We start from the raw sequence: 12919 nt of genomic DNA, 5'->3' as shown, positions 1-12919 counted from the left end.
CGTAATTGGTTGGTCTGGGACAAGGCGGCTTTGGCCATCCAACTAGCATTGGAAACTTGGCGCCACTACCTTGAGGGGGCCAGGGTACCATTTGAACTCTAGACTGATCATAAAAATCCAGCATCGCTTGTGGCCACCTGTAAGCTTAGTACCAAGCAAATTCGGTGGGTGGGATTCTTCCATAGATTCCACTTTACCTTGGGGCATATATTCGGAAAACAGAATATTTTGGCCAACGTGCTCTCCCATCTCCAGCAGCACGATAGCAAACAGGAAGTGGTAGTGGACTCATTATTCTCCCCTTCCCAACTGGGAGCACTCATCATCACTTGGCGCCAGGCACAGATGCAACAGGGAGGGGAGGATGGCAAGTCCCTTGTGACATCATTGCACGCTGCACTGACTGGACAGACACCAGATCCAAATTTAGGATTGTTCTTATCTCCCAATGGACTCTGGTATAAAGACTCTAAGCTGTTCATCCCAGAACCCCTCCGCCTAGCGATTTTGCAGCGCTCTCACGATGCAAAACTGGGGGGCCACTTCGGCTTTGTAAAAACTCTCCACCTAATTCAACTTCAGTTTTGGTGGCCTGGGTTGCACAGAGATGTTTCCCAATATGTCACAGGATGCCCTGTATGCCTGATGGTGGAAAGGCAAGGGGGAACCCCCCCCCCGGGAACTACAACCACTGGAGACGGACTCTCAGCCGTAGGAATGTATTTCCATGGGCTTTCTCACAGAACTGCTCCCCTCGCAAGGGAAATCCGTGATCTGAGTGGTAGTGGACACTTTTTCCAAACAGGCACATTTTGTTCTGTGCAAACAGCTCCCCACCGCAAAGAAACTAGTCCAGCTTTTCCTACAACAAATTGTTAAGATCCGTTTCTTCCCGACCAAAGTAATTTCTGACCGCAGCCCTCAATTTGTTGCCAACTTCTGGGGACAACTGTGCAAGTTAACAGGCATCGAACAAGGACTAAGCTCTGCCTACCACTCCCAAACCAACGGGCAGATGGAACGCATGAATGGTGTGTTCGAGCTGTTTCTTTGATGTTATTTTTCATTTCAACAGGATAACTGGGTTTCCTTACTGCCTTTTGCTGAATATGCGTACAATAACAGTGTCCACAGCTCTACCAACACGAGCCTGTTCCTTATTGTTAAAGGTTATGAGGGAAAACCATTCCCAGAACTACCGGGAGGGCCTGAGAACTCGAACTCCCCGAAATTTACGGAATGGTGGCAATCTAGAGCCCATGGCTGAACAACAATCCAGACCAAGCTCAAAAAAGCTGAAGAGATTTACAAAAAGTACCATGATAAGCAACATTCCAAATTATGGGACCTCAAGGTGGAAGACACAGCATATATCTCCATTTTAAAATGGCTTGAATATCCATTTTGATCCTCATGCAGACCTTTATGCTGAGAATCCTCTGATACAGTGGTTAAGGCTGCAAGCCGATTTGACACAATTGAGGTTTACGAGATTATGCATGGGATAGAGACGGCAGAGAAGGAAGTGCTTTTCTGCCTTTCTCAGAATATGAGAGCTCGTGGACATTCAATGAAATTGCTGAGCAGTCAGGTTAGAACTGATAAAAGGAAGTACTTCTTCACCTAAAAGGTGATTAACACATGGAATTCATGTCCATAGCAGGAGGTGGCGGCTGCAAGCTTAGACAGCTTCAAGAGGGGATTGGATAAACATATGGAGCAGAGGTCCATCAGTGGCTATTAGCCACAGTGTATTGTTGTTACTCTCTGTCTGGGGAAGTGATGCTCTGTATTCTTGGTGATGGGGTGGCACAGTGGGAGGGCTTCTAGTGTCCTGGCCTCACTGATGGACCTCCTGATGGTGCCTGGGTTTTTTGGCCACTGTGTGACACAGAATGTTGGACTGGATGGGCCATTGGCCTGATCCAACATGCCTTCTCTTATGTTCTTATGAAGTATAAACATTGTATAGGGGACTGTTAGTAGGGCCAACATAATCTCCAAATTTACTTTGCTTAGACATTGGAGGAGACGTTAAATCCCCAGAATCATGAAAGTGTTTACGTACTCCCATATCGCTGTATCTATTTTGCCCCTCCTGCAAACACAGCTTTGTTTGGAAGGTAATTCCAGTAGTTGGGTGTAGGAGTTACATCAGACAGAAAGATCAAGCACTCCTAACAATACAAATGTTCTTGGGAAGAAGCCTAATGAAAACACCAGCAGCTATTACCCACATAGTCATAAAGATATGCCAAACTACTTCATTAAACAGAAACTTTCATTGTCTTATGTTGTTTCAAGGTGTCCTCTGACTCTTTCAGAGCCTGTGGCATGTTTTAGATGTTTTCCTGTAAATTGGACATGAAAAAACCCCACCTCAAGATAATTAAATAACTCAACTTGTTTGACAGCCTTATCCAAAACTAAGTTCTGTGAATTGAGCAGATAATGTATCTCAAAGCAGCCATAAAAATAAGGAAGGCGGGGAGGAGCTTCTCCAGTTAGTTGTTACTCCGTTGCCATCTTGAGCTCTACCCCCCTTTGATGTTGCTGAAGAGTGCCACTCTGACTAAATCTGTTTCCACACTCACCTGTATGGAAGATGAACAGTGTTACTAAAATGGAATCTCTTCACAGGCTTCTCCTCTGTATGGCATCTTAGATGTTGTTAAAGGGTGCCATTGTGACTGAATCTCTTCCCACACTCTGAGCATTCAAAAGTGCTTCTTCCCTGCATGGGTTCATAGATGCTGTTGAAGAGTGCCACTCTGACTAAATGGCTTTCCACATTCTGAGCATTCAAAAGCCTTGTTTTGTGTGGGTTTGTTGATGATGTTGAAGCACACCATTCTAGCTGAATCATTCTGCACACTCAAAGGGCTTCTCCCTTGTGTAGGTTCACTGATGATCTTAAGTGCCACCCAAATAAATGTCTTCCCATTCTCTAAACCAGGGGTGTCAAACTCATTTGTTATGAGGGCTGGATCTGACATAAATGAGACCTTGTTGGGTCGGATGTCACTTTGTTGGGTTGGGCCGAACCACATTGGGCTGGGCCATATGTGTATCTATTTAATATTAGGGGGCAGAAATATAAACGTTATAAAGAACACAAACATATACTTTTTAAAAACTTAAAACATGCTTAAAATGTTACCACTCATTGGTGTTAAAGATGCTCTCTTTGTATTTCTCCCATGGGATCCAGGGAACTGGGCAAAGGAAGCTCTGGCTCTTTCCTTCCTCCCCCAGGGGACTGGGGGGAGGAGCCTCATTCAATAGAAGGAAGAGAGACTTGGCTCAGTAGCTCTGCTGTGCGATTAAGAGAGCCTGGCAAAGCAAGCTATCCCTTCTCCCCTTCCTCCCCAAGGGAAGAGCATCAGCCAATGGAAAGAATAGAGGTTTTGCTGGGTAGCTCCTGTGCAATTGAGCAAGCCTTGCAAAGCAAGCTGTTATGCAGAAGGCAGCGAGATATAGACAGAAGGAAGCAGATGACAGCCAGTTGCTTAGGGCCCTGATAGGAGCCCTCCAGGGGCCTGATTCACCCCCCCCCCCAGACTGCATGTTTGACACCCCTGCTCTAAATATTTCAAGGCTTCTTCCCTGTGTGGGTTCGTTGATGCCTTTGAAGAGCGCCACTTGAAAAAAAATTCTTCCCACACTCTAAGCATTCAAAGGGTTTCTCCCCTGTATGGGTTCTTTGATGCTCTCGAAGATTGGCACACCGACTGAATGTCTTCCCACACTCTGAGCATTCAAATGGTTTCTCCCCTGAGTGGGTTAGTTGATGCTGCTGAAGAGTGCCTTTCCGACTGAATCTCTTCCCACACTCTGAGCATTCAAATGGCCTCTCTCCTGTGTGGGTTTGTTCATGCTGTTGAAGATAACTGCTCCGATTGAATCTCTTCCCACATTCTGAGCATTCAAAGGGCTTCTCCCCTGTGTGGGTTTGTTGATGCTTCTGAAGACTGCCACTGTGCATGAATCTCTTCCCACATTCCGAGCATTCAAAGGGCTTCTCCCCTGTGTGGGTTTGTTGATGCTTCTGAAGACTGCTACTGTGCATGAATCTCTTCCCACACTCTGAGTATTCAAAGGGCTTCTTCCCTGTGTGGGTACTTTGATGCTGTTGGAGAGTGCATTTCTGACGGAATCTCCTCCCACACTGTGAACATTCAAAGGGCTTCTCCCCTGTGTGGGTCCATTGATGCTGCTGAAGACTGTCACGTCGACTGAACATCCTCCCACACTCTGAGCATTCAAAAGGCTTCTCCCCTGTATGGGTTCTTCGATGATGATATAAATGGCTTCTCTGGGTGAATGTCTTCCCACACAGTGAGCATTTAAAGGGCTTCTCCCCTGTGTGGGTTCTTTGATGCTCTTTAAAGTGGCCGCTCTCACGGAATCTCTTTCCACACTCTGAGCATTTGAAAGGTCTCTCCCCCGTATGGGTTTTTAGATGCCTTTGAAGAGTGACACTGTGCATGAATCTCTTCCCACACTCAAAGCATTCAAAGGGCTTCTCCCCTGTGTGGGTTCGTTGATGCTTCTGAAGAGTGCTACTGAACATGAATGTCTTCCCACACTCTGAGCATTCAAATGGCTTCTCCCCTGTGTGGGTTTGCTGATGCTGTTGAAGAGGGCCACTCCAACTGAATCTCTTCCCACACTCTGAGCATTCAAAGGGCTTCTCCCCTGTGTGTTTCCATTGATGGTTTTGAAGGCTGCCACTAGAACTAAATGTCTTTCCACACTCTGAGCATTCAAAGGGCTTCTCCCCTGTGTGGGTCCATTGATGCTTTTGAAGGCTGCCACTAGAACTAAATGTCTTCCCACACTCTGAGCATTCAAAGGGCTTTTCCCCTGTATGGGTTCGTTGATGCTCTTGAAGATAGTCACTCCGACGAAATCTCTTCCCACACTCTGAACATTCAAACGGCTTCTCCTCCGTGTGGATACTAAGATGTTTTTGAAGAGTGCTACTGCGAATGAATCTCTTCTCACACTTGGAGCATTCAAAGGGCTTCTCTCCTGTGTGAGTTCGTTGATGCTCTTTAAGATGGCCACTCTCGTTGAATCCTTTCCCACATTCTGAGCATACATATGGCTTCTGCCCTGTGTGGGTTCGTTGATGCCGTTGAAAACTGTCACTACGATTGAATCTCTTTCCACACTCTAAGCATTCAAAAGGCTTCTCCCCTGTGTGGATTCGTCGATGCTGTTTAAACTGTCCACTCCGACTGAATCTTTTCCCACACTCTGAACATTCAAATGGTTTCTCTCCTCTGTGAATCTTTTGGTGCAGAATGAGATGTGATCTGTTTCTGAAGTACTTTCCGCACCGAAAACATTTATGCCCCTTCATAATACTGGGTTTTGGGAAGTGTACATTATGCTTTCTTTCATCAGAGAATGCCATTCCAGTCTCTGAGTAGATAAATTGCTTCTCTGTTGAATGAGTGCTTTGGTGCTTATCAATGTCTGATTTCTTTGAAAAGCTCTTGGCACAGTCTGAGTACCTATAAGGGTTCTCTCCTGTATGTGATATTTGATGCTTACATAGATGTGCTCTGTGAATCATGGTCTTTCCACTCTCCAGAGATTGATGGGTGCTCTTTCCACTATGCATTTCTAAATGGATGTTACATTGTGTTTGACCTGAAATGTTCCTTCCGCACTCCAAGCCATTGACTGTTTCTTCCAACATGTGAATAACCTCTTGGAAATCCCCCCCTTGGCAAAGAATGGATTTACCCCTCCTCTTGACCACATGGCTGCCTTTCTGCCTCTTCGGACTTCCTTGATCCCTGAAGTTTCCCCTCACGTCTTCATTCTGAATTACATCTGGCGATACATGATATTGTTCCTCATCCTCCTCATTCTGCCGATCATGTCCTGCTTGAATAAAGAGAGATAATTTTCTTTAGAGCTTAGAGTGGCCAGCGCGCAGCAATGTTGGAGAAGGCTCCCCACACCGTCCCAATGTGGCCCGGCGGGTTGAGTGCCTCCAGGGGGGAGAGATCAATAAAGAGAGATCACAGAGTTTTCCTGGAATAAAGAGAGATCATTTTAGAGCCAACACAAGGAGAGCTAATATGCACCTGAACTTCCATCCACACTCCAAATATTCAAGTGGCTTCATCCTGCTGTACAATAATATACACTTTAAAGGTACGTTAAACCTCCTGCATTGGGCTGGTGGGGGGAACCTCCTCCAACATTGCTGGCACAATGATGTCACCCAGAAGTGACGTCATTGTGCTGGCAATGCCGCGCGCCGGCTGCTCTAGGCATTTTTGGGAAAACTCTATGGTTTTCCAGGACACTCTAGAGAGAGAGAAAAGCTCTATGGTACCTATTGTACCATAGAGTTTTCCCTCCCAAATCACTAGAGCGTCTGGAAAAACCATAGAGTTTTCTCAGAACCGCTTAGAGTGGCCGGTGCGCAGCATTGCCAGCACAATGATGTCATCGGCTTTCAGTGTGACGTCATCAGCTTCCGGTGTGATGTCATCAGCTTCCGGGTGATGTCATTGCACCAGCAATGTTGCAGGAGCTTCCCCCCACCGGCCCAATGTTGCCCAATGGGTTGGGAACCTCCAGGGCAGGAGAATCCCCGCCCATCCTAGGGGCTTGGCAGCCCTAACAGCTCCCCACCTGTATGACGTCTTTGATGTGAAATGGGAAGAAATGCATTTTGGGATGGAGATTTGAACTAAGCAAAACCTTCATTTTCCCATAGAAGCTCTTTCTACACTCCAAGCAATTATACGGTTTCTCTCCCAAGGGAACTGGTGTCTGGGTAATGACCTTCTTTCTCTGACTGAAGGTCTTTGCAAAGGCCACAATTTTATTTCCTCTGAAGAGGGTTTTCTGGTTCCCTCACAGGCCTTCTTTTCCTTCTTTTTTTGGATGATCTGACTTTTTGGTTCGGGATTTCACAGAAACCCCCTCCTGGACAAGGAATGGGCTTATCCCTCCTTTACCTGCGTGGCTTTCCTCCTGCCCCTGTGCTCTGTCTCCATCTCCCAACTTTCCTTTGGCATCTTCATTCTTGGCATTTTCCAAAGAGAATCTCTGGAATTCCCCAGCTGTCTCCTCTGCATCTGCTGCTGAAGTAAAGAGAGAATCTCCATCAGCTCTCAAATAAGAAGCCAAACCACCAGTTAGGCCCTGCTCATGAATGGATGTTTAAGTTCGCAGTAAGATGAAACATAGCCGCTGGTCACACCTTATCCCTGCCAGGCCCTCCATGGTGCAGCAATATCAGTGAACATGCAGTAATGATCCAGAACAAGCCAAAAGAACTGTTAACAAATTAAATAAATATTTTATACCACTGAAAATCTCTTGTGATGACATTTATATACTCAAATGCATGGATATAGATATACAAAAATATTCTTACACATAAGTATCAAACAATATATGAATTTGTCATGCCCTGCTACCCTGGTTGGCAGGCCTCCCCAGTGGCTGTTGTCCCACCTTAGAATCACAGAATTGGAAGGTACCTCCAGAGTCGTCTAGTCCAACCCCTGCACAATGCAGGAAACTCACAAATACCTTCCCCTAAATTCACAGGAGAGAGCCCCGTGGCGCAGAGTGGTAAAGCTGCAGTGCTGCAGTTGGAGCCCACTGCTCACGACCTGAGTTCGATCCCAGCGAAAGCTGGTTCAGGTAGCCGGCTCCAGGTTGACTCAGCCTTCCATCCTTCTGAGGTCGGTAAAATGAGTACCCAGCTTGCTGGGGGGAAAGTGTAGATGACTGGGGAAGGCAATGGCAAACCACCCCATAAAAAGTCTGCCATGAAAACTTTGTGAAAGCAACGTCACCCCAGAGTCAAAAATAACTGGTGCTTGCACAGGGGACTACCTTTACCTTTTTAAATTCACAAGATCTTCATTGCTGTCAGATGACCATCTAGTCTCTGTTTAAAAACCTGCAAGGAAGGAGAGCCCACCACCGCCAGAGAAAACCTGTTCCACTGAGGAACTACTCTAACGGTCAGGAAGTTCTTCCTAATGTTGAGCTGGAATCTATTTTGATTTAATTTCAACCCACTGGTTTTGGTCCTACCTTCTGGGACCACAGAAAACAATTCCACATCATCCTCTATATGACAGCCCTTCAAATACTTGAAGTTGGTGATCATATCACCTCTCAGCCACCTCCTCTCCAGGCTAAACATGCCCAGCTCCTTCAACCTTTCTTTATAGGACTTGGCCTCCAGACCCCTCACCATCTTCGTTGCCCTCCTCTGGACCCATTCCAGCTTGTCTATATCCTTCTTAAAATGCAGTGCCCAAAACTGAATCCAATACTCCAGGTGAGGTCTTACCAGAGCAGAGTAAAGCGATACTATCGCTTCACAAGTAAAGCAATACCATCACTTCACCTTCCCAATATCCATCTCCTGAAGGTGGCCAGGGGTCTCAGAATGGAGAAGGCTGGGTTTTATTCACCCATTTGGCCTATTCCCTGGCTGGGTCATGCCCCTCTTTTGGGAGGCGCTAGCTTGCCTGGTTCTGGGGTCACTGCATCTGCATTGGCCTCAGCTGGACTGTTTCCCAGCCTCCTGCGGATAGAATGTTGGGAAAAAATTTTCTCTCTATGGATGTCTTATGACACCACACAATACTGTAAGGTTTAAATCAGTTCTTGAGAAAGCAATGGATGTGAAACACAGCTTCTTGTAAGCTAGCGAGTGCATTGACAGGAGAGAAGCACGCAAGAGACTGAACTATTTCTTTTTGGATGAATTGGGCCACACTGAAATCAAGCTTTTTGTTCTGAAACAGGAAGTCCATTTTTGAGTTTTGTCTATATTTCTGGCATATGCAGTCAACTCTGCAGAGATATTTTTGTACAATTCTCTCCCAACAGCTCCCAGCAGGGACTCGCACAATGGCCCCCCACAGGAGAGCCAAATTATCCCAAGCCAGCCAGCCCCATGACTCAAGCACCAACCAGGAAGGGAGGTGAACCAGCCAGCCAGAAGCTCACAGCATTGTTCAGCTGGCTGAAGAGGAGGCGGTTTGCAATGTCAGCCAGCTGACTGAGAAAGAGGTGGGTCCCCACTGAGGATCTGGAGCCACCCCGAAGGGCTGCCAGGCCAGACCCCTGCCATGGACGGAATGACATCCCACCTCTGGATAGCTGCAGAAGGCTGGAAAAACAGCCCAGGGTCAGGAGAACCTGGCTGTAGCTGATGCAGGTGCTGTGCCCCTGGAACAAGACAAGCCGGCATTTCCCAAGAGAGGGACACAACCCAGCCGGGGAATAGGCCAAAAGGGTAACTAAAACCTGGCCATCCCCATTCTGAGACCCCTGGTCACCTTCAGGAGAGGGACCCTGGAAAGGTGGGATGATGGCCACTGGAGAGGGCATGCCAATCAGGGAGCCAGGGTGTAACAAAATCATGTATTGTTTAATAGCAATGTGTAAGGATATTTTTGTATATCTATATCCACGTATCTGAGTAATGACATCACAAGAGACTTTCAGTGGTATAAAATATTTATTCAATTTGTTAACACAGTTCTTTTGGCTTGGTCCTGACCAGGGGTGTCGAACTCATTTGGTACAAGGGCTGGATCTAACATAAATGGGACCTTGTCGGGCCAGGCCATGTGTATCATAAATTGTAATGCCAGGTAGTGGAGATATAATTCGTTATAAAGGACACAGACAAACACAATTAAGAATATTTTTTAAAAAAATACAAAAGGCTTAAAACATTAACATTCTTGCAACATTTGTTTGATGACTGACACCTCTTGCTCTGAATTTCTATGTTAAAATTTGAAAACAATTTCTGTGCTATAGCAATCTTGAGTATGCTGTTTATATGTGTATCTGTAAACTGCGAATGTACTTTTGTTTTTTTTACATTCATTACAGAGAAGAGCTGTTCATGAACATAACTTTTGAAGGCCTACAAAATGTAGCAGCAAATAAACCCAATTGTGCCTGCTTAAAGAATATGATAGGTAAACCTGCAATTAAACCTAGGAAGACAAGAGAAGCCATGTTGGATCAGGCCAATGGCCAATCCTGCTGGGCAGTGAGCTCTCACTAAAGTTCCCAAATTGCAATCAGGCAACATTCCAGGGAAAGCACCATCAAAGGTCACAGAAAGATACCACAAGTAGGGTTGCCAAGTCCAATTTAAGAAATATCTGGGGACTTTGGGGGTGGAGCCAGGAGACATTGGGGCGGAGCCAAGAGCAAGGGTGTGACAAGCATAATTGAACTTCAAGGGAGTTCTGGCCATCACATTTAAAGGGATTGCACATCTTTTTAAATGCCTTCCTTCCATAGGAAATAATGAAGGATAGGGGCACCTTCTTTTGGGGCTCACAGAATTGGACCCCCTGGTCCAACATTTTTGAAACTTTGGAGGTATTTTGGGGAGAGGCACTAGATGCAATACTGAAAATTTGGTGCATCTATCTCAAAAAACAGCCCCCCCCAGAGCCCCCGATGCCCGCGGCTCAATTCCCCATCGTTCCCTATGGGAATCGTTCATGGAGGTGCATGATGGCTGTGGGGGTGGGGCTTCTCCCGCCAGCCAGCTGGCTGGGGGAGGGGGAAAGCCTGTAAAACCGGGGGATCCCCCTCTGGGACCTGGGGATTGGGAAGCCTAACCACAAGCAAGCCTGGGCTTCAATGGATCAATTGTAACACAGATGCTGTTTCCTAAGATAATCAGGGCCGGATCTAGGGGGGTGGGGGCAGAGGGGGGTGCTTCCCCTGGGCGCCATTGGAGGGGGGGGCACCAAATTGTGTATGGAGTCCATTCCATTCTATGGGCCTATAAGGTAGAATAAGGTACCATTTTTTAATTTTGCCCCCCCCCAAACATGTAGATCCGGTCCAGCAGATAATATTTGCAATATTAAATGCAGTTTCACATTATAAATAGAGTGTTACTTACTCAAACAGATCTTTTTGACTTGTTTTTCATAACCTCAAGTAAATTTTAATGCAGCTTTCCATGCAACCACACTTAAATGTAATTTAATGGCGAAAAAAAAATTTATTCATTCCAACCTGCAATGCTCAGAGAACAGACCACCGGTCTATAGCAGACAACTGTGCTTCTTTGGGCTCTGCTGCTTTTGCAGATAGAACACGAGGCAGCTTCCAGCCTTGATGGAAGAAAGTGTTGCCTGACACCACAGAAGCAATGTTCCCTCTAAGCCACAGTGTCTTGTGAGCAAAAATTGGTATTAAATTTGTGAGCTACTGGCATGAAAGTTGTGAGCTACTGCATAAATTATTTTGCTCTGGGGCCAATTTTCCTGAGCTAAGACGGAAATGTGTGAGATGGAGGCTAAGAATCTGTGAGCTAGCTCACGCTAACTCAGCTTAGAGGGAACACTGCACAGGAGAACCCCAGAGGCCCCTGGAGAATCAATCCAGTCGAACCTTGCAGGAGCCCAAATGCTGCTTAAGAGCTCAAGAAAGCCACACTCTGCATCACTACAGCGTAGCTCCCCGCCAAAACATCCAACTCAACTCAGCCCTCCCAGTGACGCAGCAGGGCCAGCTAGCTCAGTCAACTGAGCTCCTGCCTTTGCAAACCTGCTTGGTGGGGAGGGGAAGAGGCCAGGGCAGCTGCTTTTCCTGAATAGGCAGATGATTCACAAAGCTGCTGTTTTAATTATTAGAATATTTTACTGATTGTACTATTTTTATAGGATATTTTGTTTTACTACTGTGAAGTTTTTATGTTGTGAGCCGCCTTGAGCCTGCCTTGGCGGGGAGGGTGGGATAAATCAAATAAAATAAAGGCACCAGAACAATGCAAGGCCAGTTGGCTCCATCAATTGAACTCCTCTCTTTGCAAACCTGCTTGGTGGGGAGGGGAAGAGACCAGGGCGGCTGCTCTATCCCAACAGGCACACAATTCAAAGAGGCATCAGAATGAAGCAGGGCTGCCTGGCTCCATTGACTCCATTCCAAAGGCTCCATTCCAGCCTTTGCAAACCTGCTTGGTGATGAGGGGAGACTAGGGCCACTGCTCTAACCCAACAGGCACACAGTTCAAAGAGGCATCAGAACGAAGCAGGGCTAGCTGGCTCCATTGATTGGGGTCCAGCTTCTGCAAACCGGCTTGGTAGGGAGGGGAAGAGGCCAGGCAGCTGCTTTGCCTCAGCGATTCAAAGAAGCTCCAGGATGACGTGGGCGCCATTGACTGAGCTCCTGCCTTTGCAAATTTGATTGGTGGGAAGGGGAAGAGGCCAGGGAGGCTGCTCTACTTGAACAGGCGTGAGCTCAAAGAGGCACTGGAACAACGCAGTGCTAGTCGGCTCAGTCAACTGAGCTGCTGCCTTTGCAAACCTGCTTGGTGGGGAGGGGAAGAGGCCAGATGGCTGCTCTACTCCAACAGGAGCACAATTTAAAGAGCCCACAGAATGACGTGGAGGCTGACCAGAATGGTCGAGTGAGTTCCTGCCTTTCCGAACTGTTTGGTGGGGAGAGCAGGAGACCTCCGCTGGCCGGATAAAAGCCCTGGGCGGGCCGGGTGTGGCCCGCGGGCTGTATGTTTGAAACCCCTGCTCTAGACTCTCCCATAGAGCTGAGTTCATATTCTGCCTATTCCTCCAATTCCCCCCCCCAGGATATACATCAAGGGGGGAAGTGGCAAAGATTTGTTCCCACTTGATGTGCTGAGTACGTCTTGATGATTAAATACAAGAAACTATAAGAACATAAGAGAAGCCATGTTTGATCAGGCCAGTGGCCCATCCATTCAAACACTCTGTGTCACACAGTGGCCAAAAAAAAGGAGGTTCACAAGTGGGGCTAGAAGCCCTTCCATTTTGCCACCCCACCAAGCACCAAGAATACAGAGCATCACTGCCCCAGACAGTTCCAATAATATGCTGTGGCTAATAGCCACTGATGG

General features: G+C 46.9%; 1 protein-coding gene across 1 annotated transcript; it reads right to left on the bottom strand.

Annotated features, from left to right (window-relative positions):
• Window positions 1-2642: 2642 nt before the first annotated feature.
• Window positions 2643-5452, bottom strand: LOC132571091 (oocyte zinc finger protein XlCOF6-like). Its single transcript, XM_060237768.1, has one exon. It carries the CDS (start codon window positions 5420-5422, stop codon window positions 3593-3595), a length of 1830 nt encoding a protein of 609 aa, XP_060093751.1. The 5' UTR covers window positions 5423-5452; the 3' UTR covers window positions 2643-3592.
• Window positions 5453-12919: the final 7467 nt, after the last annotated feature.

This window comes from Heteronotia binoei, chromosome 5 (assembly GCF_032191835.1).
Source record: "Heteronotia binoei isolate CCM8104 ecotype False Entrance Well chromosome 5, APGP_CSIRO_Hbin_v1, whole genome shotgun sequence".
Lineage (NCBI taxonomy): Eukaryota > Metazoa > Chordata > Lepidosauria > Squamata > Gekkonidae > Heteronotia > Heteronotia binoei.
Note: the sequence above shows the minus strand (reverse complement) of the source record. Positions and strands in the feature narration are given on the sequence as shown.

Excerpts from the sequence above, each read along its gene's own strand:
- LOC132571091 (XM_060237768.1), bottom strand. The coding sequence starts at position 5,422 with ATGGCATTCTCTGATGAAAGAAAGCATAATGTACACTTCCCAAAACCC.